At 43.4% G+C, this 27,136-nt stretch overlaps 1 protein-coding gene across 1 annotated transcript; it reads left to right on the forward strand.

Annotated features, from left to right (window-relative positions):
* The first annotated feature begins 230 nt into the window (after positions 1-230).
* On the forward strand, positions 231-26,641 carry bud23 (BUD23 rRNA methyltransferase and ribosome maturation factor). The gene is made up of 12 exons (XM_048536165.2): positions 231-293; positions 2,010-2,047; positions 5,221-5,316; positions 6,698-6,780; positions 7,571-7,667; positions 8,738-8,834; positions 9,256-9,306; positions 12,171-12,256; positions 14,435-14,480; positions 18,836-18,894; positions 22,299-22,388; positions 23,081-26,641. The coding sequence occupies exons 1-12, from the start codon at positions 246-248 to the stop codon at positions 23,133-23,135; spliced, it is 846 nt and encodes a 281-aa protein (XP_048392122.1). The 5' UTR covers positions 231-245; the 3' UTR covers positions 23,136-26,641.
* Positions 26,642-27,136: the final 495 nt, after the last annotated feature.

The following is a 27,136-nucleotide window of genomic DNA, read 5'->3' on the forward strand; positions in this document are numbered from 1 at the left end:
CTGAATGGCCGACGCCTGCTTCTCTCTTCCTAACAGAAGCACCGTCCATTATCTTACGATGAGGAACAGGGCCTGCTAAACTTATTTCCTTGTCGAAATATATTGCAACAGCCGAGTTATTAACACAGTGCCAATAGCATGCGTCCCAAGTTTCATTTACTTTACGAAGATGGCGACGAGAGGCCACATTATCGGCGCACAGAGATGATGCTCCGCGTGTCGCGCGGTGACAACGCAGTTCGAAGATGGCGGCTCGCGTCGGGAGGCCTGAGCACCAGGCTCCGCCTGAAGTGGTAAAGGAGAGGCTTCATTGTGGGAGCGGGGCAGGACCGGCTCGGGAGAAGAGGGCTGATAGACCCAGGAGCGGGACGGGTTCCGGGAGTAGAGGCTCGACAGGCCCGGGAGCGGCAGAATCCAGGGCAGGGAATCAGGACGGTAGGCCCCCGGGGCCGCATTGCAGGCTGGGCCAGTGTGAGGGGATCCTCCCAACCCCTGCAATCCACAGTCTCCCCTTCACTCCACCCCCCACCCCCCGAGGTCAAAGAACAGCGCAGTACAGGTACGGGCCTTTCGGCCCTCTAATCTTGTGCTGACACAATTTGCCCTTCCATACCAAAACTGCCTTCACTTACAGGATCCGTATCCCTCTATTCCCTTCCTGTTCATGTGTTCGACCAGGTGCTTCTTAAATGCTGCTATTGTATCTGCATCTGCCACCACCTCTTCCGACATGTTCCCAACACCCTTTCTGTGAAAAACATGTCTTACTCATCTCTTTTAAACTCACCCCCAACCCTGCACCACGAGCCTGTATCCCCCAGTAATTGACCTCTCCATCCTGGGCAAAAGCCCCACACTTTCTCCTCAATCCATGATCTTCACAATCTTATAAACTTCTGTCAAGTTGCCCCTCAACTTCCTGTGTTCCAGTGAGAACAAACCTAGTCTATCCAACCTTCCTTTGTAGCTAAAATCCCCCATACCGGCAACATCCTGGTAAACCTGTTCTGAACCCTCTCCAAACAGGGCGATATGGGGAGACTGAGTCTGGGTGCGGGGGTAAAGGGGAGACTAAAGGATGCTTTTGAGAATGGAGTATTGTGTCTCGTGGTGTTCCAAAGCATCCATGCCCTTCTGGTAGTGTGGTGACCAGAATCGTGTGCAATATTCAAAGTGTGGCATAACTAAAGTTCTATAAAGCTGCCTGTTCTTATACTCGATGCCCCTTCCAATGAAGGCAAGCATGCCAGAAGCTGTTTTTACTGCTTTATCTACCTGCCCTGCCACCTTCAGTGATCTGTAGACCTGCACACCCAGATCCCTCTGCATATCAATACTCCTAAAGGTTCTGCAATTCACTGTATAATTTCCAGCTGTACTTGACCTTCCAAAATGCATCACCTCATATTTGTCAGGATTAAACTCCACCTGCCATTTTTCTGCCCATGCCTCCAACTGACCTATATCCTGCTGTATCCTCTGACTTTCCTCCTCAGTATTCACAGCTCCACCAGTCTTTGTATTGTACATAAACATGAGCAACGTTTTTCCTCCAAATCATTTGTATAGATCACGAACAGCAGAGATTCCAGCGCTGACCCCGTGGAACACCACGAGACACAATACTCCATTCTCAAAAGCATCCTTTAGTCTCCCCTTTACCCCCGCACCCAGACTCAGTCTCCCCATATCGCCCTGTAATACCTGTCATTTATATAAAAGGCACACTGAGGTGACTTTTGATGCTGTTACCGTCTTGTATGCAAAGAATACTTTGTTTTCATTAACTGACCTTGAGCTAATGCTGCTGTGCACAGAATAACATTGCGTGCAGCATGCACAATACAGTAAGCTGTTTGTGCTGTGCTGTTTCTCTACTGGGAGCCCTGTGACAGCAGCATTGTTGTTTGCTTTGTGTGCACGTCTGGGAAAAATGACTCAAATGGGTTTTAGGTGCTGTATGATATAGGCTTAATCTATATGAAATCATTGAAATATTTTATTGTCAGTTTTACAGTGAAAATGAAGCAAGGAAATACACGCAAAAGTAAGTATTCACAGTTTGATGCCTGGTGTTTATATTCTCTAGTTCACTTACTTGACGTTGCGTGATGACTTGAGTGCTCTTGGTTACTGTGACATTATTCCAAAGGACTACTATGATTTACCTAGAAACATCGTAAAGAGGAAAAGTAGACCATTTGAGCCTGCTCCATCATTTAATGAAGTCATGGCTGCTTATCCAACACAATAGTTTATTACTGACTTTTCCGTCCATCCGCTAATCCATTTAGCCCCCCAAGTACTATATCCACCACCTCCTTGAAATCATACATACATTTGGCCTCGATTGCTTTCTGTGTAGTGAATTCCAAAAGCTCACCACTCTCTGGGTGAAGAAAATTTTTCTCATCTTGGTTCTAAATGGTTTACTCTGTATCTTTAGACTGTAATGGCTGGTGCTAGGCTCCCTGATCTTCCGGAACATTCTCTCTGCCTTTACCCTGTTGAAATTTTATAGGTTTCTGTGAGAATAACCACCCCTACCAATTCTTCTGAACTCCAAATATAATCCGAACTATTTCAACCTCTCCTCACACATCAGTCCTGCCATCTCAGGAATCAGCCTGCTAAATCTTTTCTGCACTCCTATAGCAAGAACATACTTCCTGAGTTGGAGACAAAACTGCACACAGTATTTCAGGTGTGGTCTCTCCAATGTCCTATTTAACGGCAATGAGATACCCCTGCTCTTGGACTTGAGTCCTCTCGCTATGAAGACCAATGTACCGTTGCTGTCTTTACTGCCTGTTACTGCATGCTTGCTTTCAGCGGCTGGCGTACAAGGATACCCAGGCTTTGCTGCATGTTCCCCTTTCTCAATTTATTTCCATTCAGTTGATAACCTGCCTTCCTGTTTCTTGCTGCCAAAGTGAATAATCTCACATTTATTCACATTATACCACATCTACCATGCTTTTGCCTACTGTCACAACTTGTTGAAATCACATTGAAGCATCTCTGCATCCTCCTTATAACTCGCTCTCCTACCTAACTTTGTGCCATCCGCAAATGTGGCGTTATTACATTTACTTGCTTCATCAAAATCATTAATATATTATGAATACTTGTCATCCTAGCATTACTCCACGCAGGACTGAAATTCTGCCTTTCTGAAAAAGATCGTTTATTTCCACTGTTTTCTATCCATCGCAATACACTGCCCTAATCCCATCTATTTTAGCTTTAAATGCTAATCTCTTATTTTTTGAAAGCCTTCTGAAAGTCCAAATAAAGCACATCCACTGGCTTCCCATCATTAACTCTGTTGGTTACATCCTCAAATTCCAGTAGATTTGTTAATCATAAACCCATGCTGACTCTGTCCAATCCTACTGCTGTTTTTCAAGTGCTCTGCTATTAAATCCTTCATGAAGGACCCGAGCATTTTCCCCCTACTGACATCAAACTGACTGGTTTATAATTCCCCATTTTCTCTCTGTCTCCCCTTTTTAAATGGAGGGTTTACGTTAGCTTCTCTACAATCTGTAGGAATTCTTCCAGAGTCTGCTTCCTAGGGCTGCATCCTTAAGTACTTGGGATGTGGATGATCAGGCCCTGGGTATTTGTCAGCCTTCATTCCCATCAATTTCCCCAACATCATTTCTAATGCTGATTTCTTTCAGTCCCTCCCTCTCATTAAAGCCTGTGGCCCCCAAATGTCTCTGGTGTGTTATATGTGATGTGTGTTGCCGGGATATGGTTAAATTAACTGTTACTGAGAGTTAAACGGTTTAAGTAAATTCATCAGTTTGATCCTTAGTTTGCGACTATGAATTGAGACAGCTGGTTGCAGTGATTGATACTGGGTTCTGTATGCTCCCTGGTCGGAGAGATGGGGAGAGAATGATCTGGGTTCCTGCTTTCAGCTGGAAAACGTGGATGTGGGATGAATGTTTTGCTGCCAGTTCTGTTTGACTGCAACATTTCTCCTTTCCAAGGCTAGGCACCCGATTGCTGTCCTTGAGTCAAAGTGGAAGGGTACTAGAACCTCCACTGTGTCTGTAAGAATGACCTCAACCTTTCAGTTGCTTGCCGTTTGAATAAACCATCTTGTTTCAATGCTGACATTTCAATCTTGGCCCTGCTACAGTGTTCCAATAAAGCTCCATGCAAGCTGGAAGAATAACACCTCATTTTCCACTTTGACATTTTACACCCTGGAGGATTCCATACTGAAATTCCACAGCTTCCAGAGCATGTGCCATCCGTTTTTCTTACATCTGCCCCACCCTTCCCCACTCGTGTCTTGTTGACTTTGCTGTTAGCAGAGAGAACCTTTGCCAAAATTATCACTTCCTTTTCCCATTTGCTCTGGACTCCCTCAAAACTATTCCAGCCAGTACTCTTACCCCTCTGTCAATAGCATAAAAAGCCACCATTTTCTAACGCCCTTCGGTTCTTTAGACTCTGATTGGATTTGAAACGTAATCTGTAATTCTGTCCGTATAAATGCTGCCAGGCCTGCTGAGTTCCTCCAGCAATTTCTGTTTGTGTTTCATATTCCTACATCTGTGGTATTTAGCTTTTAATTGGGTCATGGTACCTACCAGAGTTGTTATTTTTGGGGAAGAGGGTGGGAAATTTTGCTACCTTGTTTCGAGTATGAGAGTTGTGAAGGTGAAGTCTGACCTGCTTATGGTAGCCCATTAGATATGATATTTGACTGACCACTTAGACCCTGCACAGACTCTGGGCATAAGAATAAGGTTGCTCACAGGCCAGACAGCATCTGCGGAGAGAGAAACTGAGGTGGCATTTCACTGTTCTGATGGAAGGGCCGTCTCACCTGACACACTAACTCCGTTTCTCTCCGCACAGAATCTGCCAGACTTGCTGACTGTTTCCAGCAGCTTTTGTGTACATTAACTCAAGCTGACGCCTTGTCATGCCATCTGGTATCATGTAGACTGGTGCCTGAACACTGTCAGGATTATTGTAAAAACCTAACTGGTTCACTAACGTACTTGAGTGGAGGAAGGCACGCCTCGAACTTCGTGTAACTGCAGCCTGTCAAGACTCATTACACTTAGACGTGGATTTTAAAAGCTGCTTTGTGGGTGCCATTTACAGCTCAAAGATGAACGGGGAAAAACCGCTGTTATCAACAGATGGGTACGAGCTGGTTACCTGAATAAAATGCGATTCTTCCCTTCACAGCTCACGTATGATTGAAATCCAGACGCAGATGTCCGAAAGAGCTGTTGAGCTACTCAATTTACCTGAAGATCAACCATGCTTCCTATTAGATGTTGGGTACGGTACTCCTTTAAATTTTTACAGTCTTGCAGGGGATCTTTAGAGAAAACCATCCGTGCAGTGAGGCTTGTTGTTATGTACCTGGCTATCTTTTTGTTCTCTCTGTCCTCCTGCATGGACTCTGTATCTGCTCTGGGGCCTCTTACTGTTGTTGTTCTTCATAGAACTCATGATGTGAGACAGCTGGGCCACTTGACCTGCTATGTTTTATATTTTACCACCTTTTATATTACCCATCAAACCACAAGAATAGATCTTTGTGCAGGTGGAAGAAAGTGGGAGTTATTATTTAAAGTGGCAGTTATAGCTTGTTTCTTTGTGGAGGGCTGGTGGAATTTAAAATATTTAAATAGAAGTGGGAGGTATTGTGGATCAGATACTGGCCTTTCGTCTCTGAAGCAGCATTTAGCACTGCTGCCTCACACTGCCAGGGACCTGGGTTTGATTCCAATCTCAGGTGACTGCCTGTGTGGAGTTTGCACATCCTCCCCGTGTCTGCATGGGTTTCTTCCGGGCACTCTTGTTTTGTCCCAGAGTCCAAAGAAGTGCAGGTCAGATGGATTGACCATGCTAAATTGCCCATAGTGATGTGCAGCCTAGGTGGTTTACCAATGGGAAATGCAGGGTTACAGTGATAGGATATGGAGGTGGGTCTGGGTGGGATGCTGTTTGAAAGGGTAGTGTGGATGCAATGGGTTGAATGGCCTATTTCCACACGGTTGGGATTCTATGATTTAATGATGGAATGGCAGTCCCTGGCTTTAAGGATCCCATGCAGTGAGTGCTTGTATGGTCTCAATTCGTTTGTGAATACGAATCAGACAAAGCTGTAGAATTATGTAGATTTCAGCATGGTTCAGCAGCCTCGAGGCAACCATAACAGAGAAATAAAAAACAAAAAGCACAACAGAATATGTCTTGAATTGAGATTGGAGCATGCTGTTGCGGCTGCCATGATGATAGCTTTATCATTTGTTTGGAGACAGACCTGCCTGAGTCTGAGCGAGTTTGCTAACACCAGTTTCCTGAAATGTGAAGTTTTTCTCGTTCTGCAGTTCTGCTGGTGAGATGGTCCCTCACCTTGTTAATCAAACAAAAAAACTTTACCCAACGCCTTCCAAAACTGGATCCACATTTAAAATCGGTCATTGGAAGAGAATGAGATCGAATTGTGTTTTAGTGCAATATTGCGAGTCTTAATTTTTTGCCACAATTTTTTGAATGATTAGTTCACACAAACACATATGTTACAAATGTGATTGTTCTTGGAAACAGACAATTGGCACACTGGTTCAGTACATTACCGTGTAAAGGCATGTATTTGAGCTTGTTATTTTTTGGTAGTATTGACAGAATTTTGTTTCTGTATGTATTCCAGGTGTGGGTCAGGACTCAGTGGTGATTACCTCTCTGAAGAAGGACATCACTGGGTTGGTGTAGACATCAGTCCAGCCATGCTTGGTAGGTGACAGGGAAATACCCCACAGTCCTGTTGTCATTGGAATCAACAACGTGGCATTATAAAGCCCACTGTCTTTGGACTGTAGAATCAGCACCTGGAATTTGAGTTGATTAATCTGTCTCGGGGATGAGGGAATCTTAGTGCTTGCTTAAAACATGACAGCAGTTTTTCAACCAGGCCCAAATTCGTGATTCAGCAACCTGAGCAGCTGGGCTACTGAGGAATAAGAAGAGAGATTAAAAGAAATTTCCAGCCCACTCCAAATTGGTTGTTTCGCTAGCTGGATCCTCACGATATTGCTCATGGCGAATCAGAGTTTTTTTTAATTCATTCAGAGGATTTGGACGTGTTGACATGACCATCAGATCCCATACTGGTAGCCCTTCCATCACCCCGGGTCACCCCTTCCTTCCATCACCCAGTGTCCCCCCATCCCTAGTTGCCCAATTTGGGCTCGTTTCAAATCTGAGGGGATTATTACAAATGTATCGCAAAATGCAAGTGATATTAAATGTGATAATGATATCCGCATAGATTGGCGAAACAAATATAGTTTAAAAAAATACTTTATTAGAAAAGTGTTTAGAGGCCATGGGGATTGATCAGGCATATGGGTTCAGATTGGATCTGATCAAAGACTGAATGGACTTCTTCATGCAAGTAGCTGAGGTGTGAAATACTGTGGGAAGCAGGTTAGACTGAGTGACTTGTGGAGAAAAATCTGCACAACTTTGATTTCTATAATCCTTGGAGAAAGCACCCCCTGAGTCTTTTTCCTTTTCTTGACAGATGTTGCATTGGAAAGAGAGGTAGAAGGCGATCTGATTCTGGGTGACGTGGGTGCTGGCATTCCATTCCGGCCTGGCACGTTTGATGGCTGCATCAGGTAAAAGACAAACTGAGTGGGAACTGGCATTGATACCTGTGGCAACAGTAATTGTCATGTTTTCTATCAGCATTGCCCCCAAGTGTAGAGAAAGAGATTGATGTAAAGAGTCCACATGCTGGTCCTGAAATTGACATTTAAAATATTCATGTGTCCCAAGGAGCTTCACAAAAGTGTTATCAGATCAAATATGTACCTGAACCCCACCCCTATAAAGAGACATTAATACAAATACTCAAAAAAATTGATTGAAGTGATAGTTTTCAAGGAGTGAATTAAATGAGGAGAGAGAGTTGCAGAGAAGTATATGGAGGAATTCCAAACGTTAGGGACATGTAACTGAGGTGTGGTATTCATGGTGGAGCAATTAAAATTAAGGATGTGCAAAAGATAATACTCTTCTATTGCTCACTTCTGGTTTCAAACCAATCAGACAGAATATATTACGGGCAATAAACTGAAGTACCAAATTATATATTGACTGACTGACTTGAAAAACATTTCGGAGCATTGGCAGAGGTTGCTTGGAAAAGCAGCATCAGATTTTATGCACTTCCTCCCGCTCTGGCCAGTTCATTTGACACGTTCACCCCACTCCGCTTAAAGCTGCATCTTAACTGAACTTTAACTTGTTGCGAAATGAACTTCTCAAATTTGTGGCAAGTGAACGTTTGAACTATGTCTCCATCCAACCACGTTTCAGACTAAACAATTTCAACTGTTTAAACTGACTGTGAATTTGATAACCACTCCCTTGTTTTGGTTATCAACTAGACAAATTGTTTGAACAAAGCTGTTGATTGTGCCCTGAGGCGTTGTTTCTAAAGTTAATCCTTATAATTTTATTAGACCTTCCTGTAATCTACCTCATCGTACTCACTCACCCCACCTCAAGTATCGGAATGTTGAAATTCTTCCAAAATGAATGACTAAATGAGCGTGTTGTCCGAGTGTTAGGTGAACTGCATTTCATTTGAAGCAAAGCACTTGGTTGTAGGTACATGGTAGATTGGAATAACAGGCAAAAAAATATAGAATTTAATGCTGTGGTCTTTTCCTTCTCTCCTCAGTATTTCTGCCCTGCAGTGGCTTTGTAATGCCGATAAGAAGAGTCACAGCCCCCCAAAGCGACTGTACAAATTCTTCAGCTCCCTGTATGCCAGTCTGGTAAGATTTGAAATTGAGAGCTTCAGTATCTGTTGAAGAGATAGCGGTCGTGGAAATGTGGGTGGCTTTGTGTGCAGGATGCCTGCTGCATTCCATAGTAGCTGCGTGTTCCAGGAAAGCCAGAAGAAAGATTAGAATGTACACCCAGACACTTCAATTGTGTTTTTCTTCATTCCACCCCCCCTGTTCTCAATATAGCATCTAACTCCCTCTTCTCCCATTGTACTCAATCGCGTCCTGCTAAACTATAATGCTCAAGTTGTAAATGAGTGAGGGTTTGTATTGAGACCGTCTTGGTGCAGGTTTGCCATGTGAACTGCTAGAGAAGCTGGTAAGATTTACTCTTTTGGCATGGTATTTGGAATTCTGTTTAGTTTTGACCAGAATGGCTGTTTCATCTGTTAAGCTGTCTATTTTACAGGTACGAGGAGCTCGAGCTGTGTTTCAGCTCTATCCTGAAAACTCCGAGCAGGTAAGTTACCACGGTGTTAAAGAAGTGAAATTTAATACCCAGCATGTTACAGATGTACGTGGGCTTGTGTGTCAGTGTCCTGTTCAATTCATTCTTCCAGTTTGTTCAATATCCTGTAAATCAAGGGTGTTTTTGTGCATTAAATTCAGCACACTCACTAAAATCTTTGGCCACGTAATGCTTGTGGCTAGCATTCAAATGATCATTTGATAAACTGCATGTGTGAGCTCCTCAGGGCTTGGTCATTACTACAAGTGCCAGGCTTGGTACCTGATGCTGTCCCAACTGGGTTGTGCTTAATAGGCATCAAGATACTCTGGCACTTTACCCAAGTGGCCATTCTTTACCCAAGCCTAAATTATCAGTTTTGAGTGGTCTTATGGTCTAAGCAGAGCATTGTTATGGAACGTCATGTTGACGTTGTACAGGACGTTGGTGAGGCCTCTTCTGGACTACGATGTCCACCTCTGGTCGCCCTCTTATAGGACGGATGTTATTAAGTTGGAGAGGGTTCATTAAAAAATGTACCAGGATGTTGACAGGAATGAAGGGTTTGAGTTACAAGGAGTGGATGGTTAGGCTGAGACTTTTTTTCACTGGAGCTTGGGAGGCTGATGGGTGACCTTCTAGAAGTATATAAAATCATAAAGGGTAGAGATAAAGTGAATGACAGGTGAATTTTCCCTAGGATGAGGGATTTCAAGACTAAGTGGCATATTTTCAAGATGACAAGAGAAAGATTTAATAAAATGACGAGGCCATTTTTTTAACACACTGATTAGTGTGTGAAATAAACTTGCTGGGGAAGTGGTGAATGTGGGTACAGTTGCAATATTTAAAAGACATTTTAGATGAGTACATGAATAAGATATATTTGGAGAGATGTGGGCCAAGAGTGGGCAAGTGGACTAATTTAGTTTAGGATTATGGTCAGTATGGACTGGTTGGACTGAAGGGTCTATCTCCATAATGTATGACTCTCTCTAAGTGTAATCAGCCAGTCATTTGACCTCCTTGTAAGTACACTCTCCAGCTGGAGTACTGGCTGGTAAGCAGCAAAATGGAGCACAGAGTTGTGAGAAGTTCGACATTACCAATGGTTTCAGAACTGTAAGGAGAAACTGGCTATTGACGAAAGATTGTACTCTGAGTACACAGTTTTAAAATAATTGGCACAAACCCAGAGAATAGATGAGAGTTCTTTTCACACTGAGTTGTGATGGTCTGAAATGGTCTGTCTGAAAAGCTGGTGGGCGCACATTCATTTGTAACTTTCAGAAGTGACTTTGGCGTTTTCTTTACAACAAACATTTGCACAGCTCTGGGGAAAGACCAAGGGAGTAGGGTTGATGGGGAAACTGGCACAAGCAGCATGGGTCTACATTGTAAAATTTTAAACTGTCTAGTTGAATTTTTGCTTTTGCACTCTAAAGCAAGGTGTCAGGGTTTATTGTTAGCATCCCAACTTAACTTGGAACTGAAAGAATTGAATCTGAGACCTTCTGATTGGAATGATGTCAGTGGGGCAATAGATGTCTTTATCTGCTAAACCATTGGCAGAGTATTGTGGCTCAGAATTCTACATACTTCAGTTGTAACGTTAACAAGTCATCGTCGCTCTGTTATTGTTACCATAAGAAAGTTGTAAGAAGGCTTCATGGTGATCTAGACAAGTTGAGAGTGTGAACCATCACATGGCAGGTGCACTAAATGTGAAGCTAAACATTTGGAGAGATGTGGGCCAAGTGTGGACAAGTGGGACTAATTTAGTTGGGATTATGGTCAGTATGGACTGGTTGGTTTGAAGGATCTATTTCCATAATGCATGACTCTATCAGTGTGAAAAAAACTCTCATGTTCTCTGGGCTTGTGCCAATTATTTTACAGCTGTGTCCTCTGAGTACAATATTTTATGTCAATGGCAATAGTTTCTCCTTACAGTATTGAAATCATTTGTAATGTTGAACTCCTCACAACTCTGTGCTCCGTTTTGCTGCTTACCAGATAAACATGAAGTTAAACATTTTGGTGTGAAGAACAAAGACTGTACTGTTTAAATGGTAATGTATAAATATTTAAGTGGTAATATATTGAGAAATGTGGTTTACAGCGGGGCCAGGAAAGGCCAAATGGCGTACTCTTCTTACTTCCTGTTATTTTGCAGGTCACGGTATCCCCATACAACCTCTGTAGATGTTGTCAGTTAACACAAACATCAGTTGCTACTGATCGAACAGATGCAATGGCATTGGTAGTGTAGAACCTATACCACCTTTTAATTCAAATTGTATTATAAGTTACAATTGATGCAGCAGAGTCTTATGGAGAAATTAGCCAGGGTTCCCATTTTAAACTGCCATGCAGTAATCCCCTACTATAACTGTACAGGTGTGGATATGGAATGAGAACAAACTCTGGCTCAGCTGTGATACCCCTGGAGTTGAGCAGCTGCGTGAGGAGGATGGGAAATTGTGGTACCTGGCTACGTCAAGTGCAGTGCTGTCACTGAATTACCTGGAATTCTGTTCAACACATGACCATTCTCGTCAAAAATACAAATTCAACAGAACAGTCAGATATAGTGCATTGATTCAAAATCTTGACCAAAAAGAGGCTTCTCTAACAGTGCATTCTAGGAGCTGTGTTGTGCTAAGGTCTGGGTTATGTGCTGTGTTGGGTTTTAACCTAGAACCAACTGCAAATGAGAGCATTACCCCAGTGCCAGTGGGTAAGTGACCAGTGTGTGTCCACAAAACACTCTCCCAGGGAAAGAGTCATGCTTTAAGTAGAGGGGGAATAAAAATTATAGGGAAGGGGGATAAATCATTCAGAGCAACTAAAAGCACTTTTTTTTTTGTCTTCAGCTGGAGTTGATCACAGCGCAGGCCATGAAGGCTGGTTTCACAGGTGGCATGGTGGTAGATTACCCCAACAGCAGCAAGGCAAAAAAGTAAGTACCCGAGTAGGCTCATTTTCACTCGGTGTTCAAGAAACAAACATTACTTTAACTGATTTCATTGCCGAGTGCTGAAGTAATTTGTCTCTAAGTATCAGTTCTCAGCTGAGTGATGGCGCACTTTCTGGAGTCAGGAGATGGCGTATAGGAGAGGCTTGAACGCACAATCTAAGCCAGTGCTTCTTGAACTTGATCTCAACAGTACTCGTTTTTGGTGCTTGAAATTTGCAGATACCTCAGACCTGGAGAGGGGAGAGTGTTAGGGGAGCAAGTGGCAGGGGAAACCCCCAGATCCACAGGATTTTAAAGTAAAAAGCACTTGCCTTCCCGTTAGGTTTTAAGGACAGAATTGAGCCCTACAAAGTCAGGCACTTAGACCACCCTCACTATTAAAAGAGCTGCAAGATTTAAAGGGGCTTTTTAGCCATTGGCTGTCGGTCAGAGTGCCATGTCTTCATTGGTGCTGCAACCCCAAGCTATCCCCACTGGGGTCATGATGTACAGTTTGAGAAACCCTGATCTAGGGAATATTCCAGTGTAATGCTCAGGGAGTGCTGCAGTGTTGGTGGTTCCTTTTTTCTAACGTAACAGTAAATCATAAGCTCATCTGCTATCTGTTGGATGTTAAGACTCCTGTGGCAGTATTTTAAGAAGCGGAGGCAGTTCTTCTTGTGTCCCTCAAGCAGCACCTGAGAACAGATGATTTCGTCATTGTCTCAATGTTGTTTGTGGGATCCTGCTGTGCCAAGATTAGTTGCCGCTTTCGTCTGAAAAAACAGCACTCGCCAGACTTCAAAGGTCATTCTTTGACCATGAAGGTATCCTGAAAATGTGAAAAATGGCAGCTGAAAACGCTGTTTGAGCGAGTTGCAACAGGCTCTGGTACAATTTCCAAGTAAGTAAAAGCAATGAATGGAGCAGCTTAACTGGTCACCTTGGTGTAATTACAGTGTCTATTTGAGATGGCTAAATTATTTCTTTATATTGCATGTCGCTTTATCACTTACAAACTGTATGTAAAACTGCTAAAGACTTATTGATTGTCTAAGCAGATGACTACCTTTGATATGTCTTTCCATCCTCTGGGTGCAAATTCTTGAGTGTTCTGAGATTTATTTCTGCCTCTTTCCCTCACCTCGCCCTGCCCATCTGAATCAGCAGATTCTTTGTTCCCTGGATTCTCTCTCCAGCTGAGTTTGTGGCATGTTGGAGATCCAGGAGCTATCACTGTATACACATTTTACTTGAATGGTTGGTCAATGAGTAAAGCCATGAGCATTCATGAATTTCCTAATCTTTGCCTCATGTGATGATTAGGCAAGCAGCTGGTTTTTGTAAATGGTTCATAGACGGTTGCAGTGTGGGATGTTAGACACTACACACTTACAGTCCCTTTATTGCGAGCTCAGTGCATCCTTCTTCCAGAAATAATTCACTGATTGAGAAAGAATATGAATAATACTTTGTGTAAAAGTAGTAATAACCTGGCTGTAACATAAAGGTAGGTTTCCCTGTTAATTTATAAACCGTAACTGTACTTCAAGGAGTAAGTAATTGGCCACAATACGCTTTACATAGAACATAGAACATTACAGCACAGTACAGGCCCTTCAGCCCTCGATGTTGTGCCAACCTGTCATACCAATCTGAAGCCCATCTAACCTACACTATTCCATGTACGTCCATATGCTTGTCCAATGACGACTTAAATGTACCTAAAGTTGGCGAATCTACTACCGTTGCAGGCAAAGCGTTCCATTCCCTTACTACTCTCTGAGTAAAGAAACTACCTCTGATATCTGTCCTATATCTTTCACCCATCAATTTAAAGCTATGCCCCCTTGTGCTCGCCATCACCATCCTAGGAAAAAGGCTCTCCCTATCCACCCTATCTAACCCTCTGATTATTTTTTATGTCTCAATTAAGTCACGTATCTACCTGGGCTTCCAAAAGGCCTTTGATAAGGTGCCTCACGGGAGGCTACTGAGTAAGGTGAGGGCCCACGGTGTTCGAGGTGAGCTACTGGCATGGATTAAGGATTGGCTGTTTGACAGGAGGCAGACAGTGGAGATTTGCTACATCCTGAGAATGTGCTAACATTCTGTATATGATTCATGCTTTTTCTATAGATTATCCACATGAGTTCTCATTATTAACTCTTTCTTTCTTAGATTCTTCTTGTGTTTATTCGCGGGAGTCTCTGGAAAGCTGCCAATGGTAACTCCTCTATTATATTTTTATTGGGGGTATTGTTATAATTGAAGACTGGTCCTTCTTTGTGTTGTATTTTGTTGGCACCATCATGAGCTGTGTTTTTATTCTCAGCTGTATGCAGTTTAGTCTCCACATCCTTTCAGCTCTACAGGGCTGTCTGTACATGAATAAAATTCATCTGAAAATTGTGCCTCAAGACTTGGCATTTAATTTTAAAAATATCCACATTGGCAACAGAATTTTCCATTTAAAGAATATCATCATGATTTTTCATTTTGTACGATCGGGGACTGGGGGCATACTCTGTATGAAAAGCTCTGGCCTATCCTTGACCAGTGACTTAGCAGTTAGCACTGTTGCCTTACAGTGCCAGGGACTCTGGTTCGATTCCACCCTTGGATCACTGTCTGAGTAGAGTTTGCATGTTCTTCCAGTGTCTGTGTGGGTTTCTCCGGGCACTCTGATTTCTTCCCACATTCCAAAGATGTGCAGGTTAGATGGATTGGCCATTCTGAATTACCCGTAGTGTCTGGGGATGTGCGGGCTAGATGGATTAGCCATGGTTAATGTGGGACGACAGGCATAGGGTAGAGGGGTGTGGAGTTGATGGGCTTAATGGCCTGCTTCAATGCTGTAGAGATTTTGTTCTATGACTGAGAACATTCAGCTTGTGAGCCATCACTCTGTTTTGTGGCAGTCCAGCCCACGGGGTCGAGAGAATTCACTCCTATTTGCAAGTATTCCTGGTCCCTGGTTTGTGGCCTGGAGGTTTGGGAAGGCCTGTCCTTCATTTTAATCGTAGTCATAAAGATTTTGTAACCTCAGTAGAAGGTTCACCCTGCAGCCGCATCTGTTTGTATCAGCAGCTTGAGATCTTTGTAGATTAACAGGGTCACAGATTTAAACTTTGTACGTGTTCCCGAATCTCTGAAGATGCACCCTTAGATTTCCTGCCCTTGACTTTCATTCTTTTTACTGTTGTGTTATAAAAGCTGTGTGTGCTTTTTGTTGCAAGACCATCCTTTAAATCTTCAGCTAGTTTTAAATTTCTGCCCATAGAGGACTGATGTTCTGCAGTTATTAACTACAGGCAGCCTGCCCCAGTGGCTGATGTTCCATAGCTCCAGTCTACCCTCAGACTGAATGCAAAACCAAACATTGTTTCAAAACCTCTCCTGAAGCCACAGGTTTGCAATCAATTTAGGGTACTACTGGAACTGGATCCTAAACTTTACTCAGCATAATTTCCAACTAGCTTTTCTACCCCTTCACTGGTAACTGTGTGCCTCTGGTAGAAGCCACTGTATCCCCTCTGTAACCTTGGGATAAATAAACCCCATTATTGTTGCATCTGCACCCCAAGTGATCTCAGAGTATTGAGTAAAAATTAAACCTGAAACCTTTCAGTTTGTTATTGCTTTTGCAACACCAGCTCAGCTTAGGCCTGACGCATTTAAGTGTGATTTCCAGAGCAGCTGCTAAATCTTTGTGCTTGCTGAGCTGCCAGGTTGAATTTCTTGATCCATATCGCTTGCGCTGAAAGGCTTCTAACAGCGAGTGCCTGACTGGCACGTACCAGCTGATGTAAAATCTCCCACCTCGGAGGCAAAGAATTACCACAGTCAAAGTCCCCTATTTAGTCAAAACGAACTTCTGTTTGGCATCTGGTGGCTCCGCAAATCATCCAAGTTATGCATTCTGAGCTGGCAGTGGGTGCGATAGCCACAGTTCCATGAAAAGTAACCAGGCTATCTATCATTAACCAGCTGTCCAGTCAATCCTGACAAACTATGTTCTACTGGACAGGACCATTTGTAATTGACACACTTTCTATTGAAGAGGGCAATTGGTGAGTAGCTTTTTGCAAGATGAATATTAGGTTTGTTGGGAAGAATTGTTGGAGCAGATTTCCTGTCACCCACTACTAAAGTGGTTTGAAAGACCACATAGAAGAGGCTCACCCTAATGTACAGTATATTTGACATTGAATGACCCGGGTTCAATTCCACCCTCGGGCAACTGTGTGGAGTTTGCACATTCTCCCCGTGTCTGCTTGGGTATCCTCCAGGTGTTCTGATTTCCTCCCACAGTCCAAAGATGTGCAGGTTAGGAGGATTGGCCATGGTAAATTGTCCGTAGTGCCCAGGAATGTTTAGGTCAGGTGAATTAGACATGGGAAATGCAGGGGTAGAGGAATGGGCCTGGGTGGGATGCCCTTTGGAGGAGCAGTGTGGACTTGTTGGGCTGAATGGACTGTCTCCACACTGCAGGGATTCTGTGATTCCATGATGCCATGATGAGTCATCCAGCAAGCTCATTGCTCCCAATTCTTGCATTGTGTCCTTTCATTTTTGGTTTGAATGCAGTACATATTGATAAGTGTTTTGCCATGTATAACACTCCTGTCTTGATTGCATTAGCACTGATTGAACCCAGAACAACCTACTGTTAATTTAACTATTACCTGATACAAAGCTGTCGGTGTCACTAAGAATGATCAGTATGAGCAGAAGTGGTGCCACACTGGTACTGGAACAGCTTCCTCAAGCACGTTTCTTGAGGCAGAAAGTTGGGTTATGGCCTGCTCTGTGTCTGACATCCAGTGATGACTTTCTTAAAGTTTAACATTAATAAAAAAGAGGAAATGGAAGAGTAAGTAACTTGGGTGATATTAATTGATTCGTGATATTTTGTAAGTAGAAGTTGTTGAATATCAGAAGTTTGTTTTCCTGATCAGTGCTCAGGGTTGACGTTTGGATCTTCTCTGGGGGCGGACTGTAATTCAATGGGATAACAAATGGTCTTGACAGCTTTTCACCTTCTACCTGCCGTGTCTGTGAAACCATCCCAATATCAGTATTCATTTACTTAACATTTCACGTCATTTTGTTCTTAATCCTAAGACCTTTTTGTCAACAGCTGTATATTGAAGATGCTGTCAGCTTCTGTGTGCTTGCAAAATTACCACAATCTTGCGATCGGAATAATGTTGGGACAAAGTTACTGGAGTCGGGGTTTCCATCAATCTGCTGCAATACAGGCTTGTGCTACTTGTTTGGTGTTAAACTACAGTCTGCGTTTCGCCCAGCCTACTCAACCAATCTGGCTGACTTTGTCGTATTTAAGGTCCATGTGTTTGGAGAATTGTAATGGGTTTCGTCTGACATAACCACAGCAGTACTGAATTCCAAATTAGCGCAACCTGCTTTACCCACATCGAGGTGAACATTGAAATGTTTGATAGTCACCCTCGTTACTGCATATTTCATGGCTGTGACCTACAAATGACCTGCTTAATGCTCAGTCAATCCTGCAAAGAGCAGACAGAGGAGTTTTGATAGTTTACCTTTATTTTACTGTTTAAAATAGGATTTCCTACATGATTAGAGATTGTAACACTATCAGACAGCCAGAGCAACTGTTGTGAGACTCAGTGTGATTTTATTGCAAACTGAACAAGAGCAAATACTTATTAACCAAGAGATGAATAGGCTCTGGATTATAAAACAAATAATCTAAATAATGGCAAAGTCATCACAGTGTTACCCCTAATGGAGTTTACAGAATCAAAATACTTCACCACCTTGAAAATTGAGGTCAGAAAGACTGAATGGAAAGAATGCAAACCACTGTCAATACATAGTAGATTAGTCAACATTTCTGAAGAAGAAAGCGGGTGAATAATGTTTTGTTTATAGACATTGTCACACTCCACAAGAACCCATCTGTTCAGGTGCTGTTGGGTCCTGCTGTGTATTCATGTTCCTGTTCTCTGAAAATTGCTCTAAACTTAGTGCCGCAAATGATTTGGCACAGTTCGCTGGATGCTCTGTTTACAGGTTTGTGGCATTAAGTAATCTTCAGCTGTCTGTAGACCTGTTTATATGTCAGGGCAGCCTGTTTATAAAATCCTGAGTTCCATTGCTGGTAAGCTCTGTTTAAGAGAATGGGCAAGATCACGGCACAAAGGCTGAATGTGGAACTTGCAGCACCTCATAAATGCTGAGGTTCTATCATCTGTAAAACATTTCATTACTGCATCCTGTAACAACTTGTTTTCATTTTAACCCTGGAATTTAAAATAATTGGAACAAGTAATGGCATTGGCACATTTTCTCTCTGAGCTGTAGTTTTGACTGATCCCATCATAACGTGCAGTCTTTTTGAGTTCCTTCCTCATGCCCTTGTTCTACTAAGTGCACCTTTCCACTTCCCCAAAATTTTAATTTGCTTAGGTCCAAGTGATCATGAGCAGCAGTGCAGCCTGTGCCTTGAGATCTGAGCACGGGATTGAATTTGAATTTCAGTGGTTGCAGTGTTGAGTTTTATGTTTTGTGCTCTTTCCCCGACCTGTCTAGGGCCTTGGAGCAGAGCAGGGGGACGAGACAGTAAGCCAGGTTCAGTTCACTAATGCCAGGTAAGGTGTTTACACTTGTGATGAGCCCAAAGCTAAAGTTAGTGATATATGAATAAATCCAACCAGTACTGAGGCAAAACTTATTTACTAACGGTGAGGGTGGGGTTGACACTGTGGAACTGGCAACCTCATGGTGTTTTCAATTAGTAACATAGATGTGTTTTAAGGGGAAGCTATGTGACTGTGAGGAAGGAAAGGTTTGAAGGATGTGGTGATGGGGGTAAGATGAACTGTAGTGAGGAGAGGTGGTTTATGCACAGCATCAAGACCAGCACATTTCTGCTGTGGTGAACAGTCTGTTTCTGTTGTGTCAAATTCTCATCTGAAATATCACAATTGACCAGCAATCACATTGTTTGAGGATTCTCTTTAGCCCCATTTCTCAGTTCCGTTTCAAGCGAAAAAGAGTTGGCCTGACCTTAAGGGGGGGGCTACCACTGGTTTATTTAAAACTGAAGCCGAGGAATGTCTTGCTCTGTTTATGGAAGAGCAATATGAGTAAAAAGTTACATTTGCAGAATTTCATTTCTGTACAGTTTTGGAAATATTTCTTGGGTGTGGGACTATGTCCCCAGACCATTGTTCAGCTGATTGGAAATGCAGAATTCACTTATCATTTTTAAAAAAATAGCTCCCCTAATGATAAATTACCACAGGTTAAATTGCAGGTGAGGAAGAATCCAGTCATGTACACTTTCAGTCATTTAATTTCCAGTTCACACACCAAAACTTCAACCACATTGATTACATGCTCTCCATATTTGTACACCCTGTCCTGATGCATTTAACCCCTACCTTATACCATCCCTTCCAGTCTGCACCATATGTACCTAGTGCTGCCAAGGAGGGCTTAAACTAGGATAGCAGGGGTAATAGGGACCTGAGTGGGGAGACATAGGAAGAAGAAACGAAACTGGAAGGCAGAATAAAACAACGGGGGTCACAGAGCAAAATGAAACAAGGATGATTAACAATGACCGTATGATTACACCTAACAGACGACCACAATGTGACTCTGATTTCTTGATTGCTCTGTTCTGAAATTGATGGGTCTACAGGTACCAGTCTTGCTATTTTCCCAGTCTGATTTAGATTGTTCTTCCCAATTATTTCTTGCCCAGTTATTTCTTGCTGTTGCAATTTGACAATGTAAGAAAAAATGTAACCATGTTCAAAAACTGACGACAGCTTAATTAAGCCATGGCTGGCACATGTTTCAAACAGCCCATAGCAGGGAAGGTAACGCTCAAACAGCAGCTTTGTGGTATGTGACATACAGACTTGAGAGGCCCCAGCTTCTGTTCCTTATTTGTGCTGAGAAAACCGAAGTAACAAATGGCATCTGGGGCCTGTATGAGGGAGGAAGAAAATGAACTGCAAGTCTTTACTCAGTAATCAAACACTGTCTGACTTTATGTGCTCTGGCCTTGTTTAATCAAATATTGTACCTCAAAGGATGTAAAATGTACATTTCTCAAACTGCAGAAGATTGTGCATAATGTTCTAATCTTGAGGCTATTTAGTGATTGTTACCTGACTGTCTAGGTCCTTCAGTTAAAGCAGAGAGGGTTATAGTCTCCTTCTGTCTGTCACTGAGAGACCTATAGTAACTGAGGAATTGAACTGGTGTGTCGGTCCTGAGCTGCTGGCTGCCACATTTTCCTGTCTCTTACAATTTGTGCAATTGATGGTGTAAATGTAAAATAAATGTGAAGTCCCTGGCAAATCAACACATTGGGATGTATTCTGCAGAGATTTGAAGAGATACCATACCACCACCAACACAAAGCCAGCTTCACCCCATTCTGACGGCAGATGTTAAACACTGGCCGCATTCCCTGAAGCTCACAGAAGGTTTGATTGCAGTGTAGAATTAATTGGTATAAGTAGGGTCACTCATGGTTAGTTACAGTGGTTGCTAGCTCGCCCCAGTTAGATGGGACAAAAATCACATGGGCTGCTTCCCTCTGATCACTCTGTGGCAGCCCTGTATGTAAGTGCTATAACGTGGCTTTGGGATGGGATCAGGCTTGCTGTAACACCTGTTTGATGCTCACAATCTGTGTTTTACATCACACCTGAATTCTGACTGAATGGAAAAGTTTTGGCATGGTGTAAAGGGGGATGCTGATTCACTGTCACATTTTTGCTGAGGATCAGTTTCAGCCCCCAAGCTGTATATTTGCATTTGAATGTCCACTTGAGTATATCACCAGAGGGGGTGCCTTTCCAGGATGAATCCATGGGAATAGTGGAGAAGAGAGAGCATACTGTAGAGTGGGTAACTGAACTCATCGTGTGGCTCAGAGTTGAAACCTCACAAGTCACCCCGACATTAACTGGCCTCAGTTAGGAGGCAGGAAGTCACTCGATTGGGAAGTTGGCAAAGGAACAGCCAGATTTCTCTCGCTCATTGACTGAAATGGAATCTGCTGGAAAAGTGGATGTCAAATGGGGATGGAATGGATTCCAGGTTAAGCTGCTGCAGTAGTTAATCTGCAGGCATTGCTATTATGCAAGGGCGGACTGAATAGTTGGCGAGAGGTCTTGGTAGGTGTTGTAATGGAGAAGGATTTGATCCATAAGACATCCTGCATACCCGCCTTTCCAACATGGTTTAGTGCTTTCACTTTAAGAGGGGAGTAAAAAACATGTCTAGCAATGGTTGGGGGCCTTGAAAGCTGCAATCCTGGATTAAATTTACAGCAGGATGGTGGTTGCATCCAATGTTGTTTCTGCAAATCTAACAAGGTTCCCATGACTTAGCATTTGTCAATCCCTATTTGAAGGGTGCAGCCATTACTGAGAAGATTGTTATACAGCACTGCTCAAATTGCTGCTTGCTGTTGTAAGTTAGCAAGAGCAGCACTTAGCGTAGTGGTTGACAAAATGTTGAGAGGCTGTGCCGAAAACTCTGCTGCCAAGGGCCGTGAAGCAGGAAGAGGTTTGGGAGAGAATTAGTCACCTTTCTATTTCCAGCAATTCAGTAGAGAACTGTTCAGCTTCCTCTTCGCTGGGCAGACACACAGAAGAACGTGCAGTATATCTTGTGTTGTCAGGGAGGGCTTAAACTAGGATGGCAGGAGCAGTAGGAACCTGAGTGGGCAGACAGAACCTGGAAGGCAGAATAAAGCAATAGGGGCTACGGAGCAAAATGAAACTAAGATGATTAACAATGATGAGCCACAACCATGTTGAATGGCCCACTCCTGCTCCCGGTTTCTGTAGCTCTATAGAAGAAACAAAAGCTCCTTGTCAGGGTCAAAGAAACCTGGTCCAGGGAGGTAGAGCCAATAAAGTGCAGCAAACCATTAATGAAGCTTTTAACAAGCAAGTCCCTGACCACTCGGCTGGATAGCGTTAGTTCAGTTATGTGAGCAAGCTTCCCTTTCTCCTGTCTGCAGGTTAAGGTTTAAAAACCTGAAGGGGAAACCTGTGAAAAGAAGCAGAGACTGGATTCTGGAGAAGAAAGAGCGTCGAAGGCGTCAGGGCAGGTGAGGGGACAGTGGGCCGTTTTGTTACACACAGTAATCACGAAACCTCTGTGGTGAAGGGTTACCTCCTTGCTCTTCTCTCACCCTGTTTACAGTGTGTTTAATTGTGACCAACCTTGCAGCACAGGCTGCAGTATGAAATAAGGTTCTGGATGCTCCTACCTCTTGCAGTATACATCATTCTCATTAGTGTAAACAGGTCAGACTCCCTCCATCCCATTATTGTCTGTTCCTCTGGAATATGGGTGAAGACGGACAAAATAATGTTCCCAGTTAACAAAAGCATTTGCATTCCGTTTTCCAATAGAGTGCTTCATCTTGGTTGGCAGTGTCCGGAGGATTCAGTGGGATAGAATAGACTTCTTGCCCAGAATAAAATGAAAATTACCCCTCTCCTTGGTGCTGTCACCATCTGAAAGAGAATCCCGGGCTGTTTTATCTAAATTGAGGAAAAGCAACTGGTTCACCATTCTGTAGATGCTTCATTCCAAACCCACTCCCCTGCCTTTTCCTTTTTACTTCACAAATGGGCAACGCTTGGTTATCCATCTACCTCCATATTTCAGATTCCATTCAGGAGTGCATTGGAAAGACATTGTGAATTGTTTTTCTAGATCCAGGATGCATTTAAAAGACATATTTAACTGTTGTCTTCAAATAGTAACCATTTTATTCTCCCTTCCCCTCTCTAGGACAGTTCGAAATGACACAAAATATACGGGCAGAAAGAGGAAAACCCGTTTTTAGGGTGGGAACGGCAGGGATGTTTTGTTCTCAGCTCTGGGAATTTCATTTGGTCGATTTTGTGGTGCCTCTTGATCCTGACATACTCGACTGTTGAATTTGCAACTACAGATTGACCGTCTTTGAATGATCACCACACCAAACCATTACCAGCGTGGAGCTTTCTGGTTCCAACAGTCTTCACAGGTTTGGTGAACAGTAGAAATTGAGACTCAGAAGGAAGCAATCCTGTTCAATCTCAACTTCCTTCTCAAGTTTTCAGAATTCTGAGTATCCCACATTGTCTTATCTTTGACAGCTGTGTTACCTGCATTTCATCACATTGTTTCATGAATGGATCATTACCTAATACTGGAAAAAGGGTCAGTCCCCTTTGAATCCAGTTGCTCTTAAAGAGACTGACTCTGTTGGGTAGTTGATTAAAACCTTCTGCTGCTTGAGTTAATGACAGCAGATGAGCTGTCATTGTTTGAAAAGGATATTTATACAGTGACTGCAACGAAAAGTTGAATGTCTAACTGCCTGGTTGAACAACTTTCTCTGGTGATTGTGTGAATTATCTACTGATAAAAATTTTGACTTTTTCTGTGTGCCTGTAAAATATAGCCCAAGATGAGCCAGATTTTCCTCCATCCTGGTCATGTCTTCCTGTTCATTAGCTCAAGTGTCCATTACTGATAAAGCTGCGGAGTGCAGTGTGTATTATGAAATGTATAGTAACAGGTGATATGAACTAAGGCAATTTCCAGGATTTGTGAAACCATGTTAAAGAACGTAAGAAACAGGAGTTGGTCATTTAGTGTTCCAAATGGGCTCTGCCATTCGATGAGATTGTAGTTAACCCACCCCAACTCCTCCTTCGATATTCCCATTCCCGATTCCTTTGCCTCTGCCGCATCTGCTCCCGGGATGAGGCATTCCATTCCCGTACATCTCAGATGCCCTTGTTTTTCAAGGACAGCAATTTCCCCCCACTCAGTGGTGGAGAACGCCCTCAACCATGTCTCCCCCATTTCCCGCATCTCATCCCTCACAGCCCCTCCCCACAATGACAACCAAAACAGAACCCCCTCGTCCTCACATACCACCTGATCAACTTCTGGATCCAACGCATCATCCTCCGACTCTTCTGCCATCTGCAATCCGACCCCACCATCAAAAACATTTTTCCATCCCCACCCTTATCTGCTTTCCAGAGGGACCACTCTCTCCACGACTCCCTTGTTCGCTCCACACTCCCCTTCAGCCCCACCACACCCAGGACTTTTCCCTGCAACCGCAGGAAGTGCTACCCCTGCCTCTATACCTCCCCCCTCACCCCCATCCCAGGCCCCAAGAAGACTTTCCACATCAAGCAGATGTTCACCTGCACTTCTGCTAATGTGGAATACTGTATCCGCTGTTCCCGCTGTGGCCTCCTCTCCATCGGGGAAACCAAGCGGAGGCTTGAGGCCCACTTTGCAGAACTCCTCCGCTCGGTTCATACTAAACAACTGCACCTCCCAGTCGCGAACCATTTCAACTCCCCTTCCCGTTCCTCAGATGACATGTCCATTCTGGGCCTACTGCAGTGCCACAATGATGCCACCCGAAGGTTGCAGGAACAGCAACTCATATTCCGCTTGGGAACCCTGCAGCCCAATGGTATCAATGTGGATTTCACAAGCTTCAAAATCTCCCCTTCCCCCACTGCATCACAAAAGCAGCCCAGCTTGTCCCCGCCTCCCTAACCTGCCCTCCTCCCTAACCTACCCTCCTCTCACCTGTCCCTTCCTCCCACCTCAAGCCCCACCCCCATCTCCTACCCACTAACCTCATCCTGTCCCCTTGACCTGTCTGTCCGTCCTTCCTGGACTGACCCATCTCCTCCCTAAATCCCCACCCACGCTCACCTTTACTGGCTCCATCCCCGCCTCTTTGACCTGTCTGACTCCTCTCCACCTATCTTCTCCTCTGTCCATCTTCTGTCTGCCTCCCCCTCTCTCCCTGTTTATTTCAGAACCCCCACCCCTCACCCGTTTCTGAATAAGGGTCTAGGCCCGAAACATCAGCCTTCCTGCTCCTCTGCTGCTCAGCCTGCTGTGTTCATGAGCTCTACACCTTGTTATCTCAGATCTGCAGTTCCTACTATCTCTCAACTTTCATCAATCCCTTAGATTCAAAAATCAACTGGTGTGAGAGTATCCATAGTCCTCTTGGATGACCGATGCCCACAATTCACTATTGAGGATTTTTTTTTCTACAACTGGTCCTAAATATCTGACCCCTGTAGTGAAACTCCGAAACCTAGTTCTCAATTCCACTGCGATGTACCCTGTTGAAAGTTTTTGTTTCAGTGAGATTGCTGGTCATTCAACTAAACGCAGTTGATTAAGTGCAGTAAACCTGTATTCCTATCATAAGACAATTCTCATTCTGAGAATCTGTCTAGTGAAGCTTTCTTGCACTCCTCCTTGGGTACATATTTGGTACCCGAGACAAGGAGATCAAAACTGTACCAGATACTCCAACCATGTTCCAGCCAAGGATCTATAAAATTGCAGCAAGACTTCTTTACTCATGTCCCCAATTAATTCATAACAGATGCCAGCATACTATTTATGTTTTAAATTGCTAGCTGTATTGTTTACTTGGCAATTCATATACAAGCACATCTAATTGTCGCCAAGTACAAACCTTTTCCAATCTCGGCCGCTGAAGAAAGTCTGTCGGAAAGGAAAACTTCACGTCATACTTCTTCTGTGTTCTTGCCTGCTCAGCGCTTTGCATCATCTTCATGGCTTACTTTTGGACCTCGTTCTCTATTATAAGTAAGTAGTTACGTTTCTGCCATTTGTTCCCTCCCACCATCATTGTGGATATAGATGATAAAATAGCTGAGCCCAAGCATTGATCCTTACTGGACACTACATGTCACACCTAAAACAGACCTACTTATTGTTGTATTGTCTGCTAAATAATCCTTAATCCATGCTAATATCATTCCCAATTGCATGAGGTCTTCATTTTGTCTCCACTTGTTCCCCCTTTTATTACAAAATCAACATTAATGATGCCAACAAATTTCCTTTGTAAGTCCTGCTGAATCAGCCCATTTTGTGATGTGATCTAAGTGACCTGTAAAGACTGTGCAGGAACAGGCTAACATTTTAATTAGCATTCTGTTACTTTGCTGATAGATCCCAGGTCTCTCTCCCTCTTTTGTTGAATAGCAGAAATGTATTTGCTATTTTCCTGTTGGCAGGAATCAGTCTGAAATCTCGAAACCCAGAGGTGAAAGTGCAGCATTACTCGAGTGTTCCTTTTCCCGGGGTACCAAAGCAACAGTGTAATAAGGCTTACTCTTGTGTGTTCTGTTCCTTTGCAAACATTGGCAATATTTCACATTGCTAATTTAGAAACTGCATGAGGCCAATGCCACCACCAGGTGGAGCACTGCAAGCAAATGTGCAAAACAAATATTTTTAAACTTGTATCCAGGAGCAAAGTAATATAATAAAGTGTGAAGCTGGATGAACACAGCAGGCCGAGCAGCATCTCAGGAGCACAAAAGCTGACGTTTCGGGCCTAGACCCTTCATCTGAAACGTCAGCTTTTGTGCTCCTGAGATGCTGCTTGGCCTGCTGTGTTCATCCAGCTTCACACTTTATTATCTTGGATTCTCCATCATCTGCAGTTCCCATTATCTCCAGTAGCAAAGTGCAATGTATATTGTTTGGAACCCTTGTGAGTTGCCTTCAAAGAGCTTGGGAATTCTGTACAGTCTGTTTCCTGTGTTTTAACAGACACTGTTTACTTTCAGGTCGTTTGCTCAGCTGATTTCTCTTCCAGACCTGTCTGCATTATCCTGCATATACCTAATCTCAGCACTTTTTTCTTTGATTCTGTTTCCTAGAACCTAGAACATAGAACAGTACAGGCCCCTTGGCACATAATGTTGTGCTGCCCTATTGTCCTGCTAAGGTCAGTCTACCCTGCGTGCCCTACATTTTACTATCCTCCAT

The sequence above is a fragment of the Stegostoma tigrinum genome, chromosome 9 (assembly GCF_030684315.1).
Source record: "Stegostoma tigrinum isolate sSteTig4 chromosome 9, sSteTig4.hap1, whole genome shotgun sequence".
Classification (NCBI taxonomy): domain Eukaryota; kingdom Metazoa; phylum Chordata; class Chondrichthyes; order Orectolobiformes; family Stegostomatidae; genus Stegostoma; species Stegostoma tigrinum.

Excerpts from the sequence above, each read along its gene's own strand:
- bud23 (XM_048536165.2), top strand. The coding sequence starts at position 246 with ATGGCGGCTCGCGTCGGGAGGCCTGAGCACCAGGCTCCGCCTGAAGTG. Across the intron at positions 294-2,009 it reads ACCAGGCTCCGCCTGAAGTG|TTTTACAGTGAAAATGAAGC; the intron begins GTAAAGGAGAGG and ends TTTTATTGTCAG. Across the intron at positions 5,317-6,697 it reads TGCTTCCTATTAGATGTTGG|GTGTGGGTCAGGACTCAGTG; the intron begins GTACGGTACTCC and ends TATGTATTCCAG.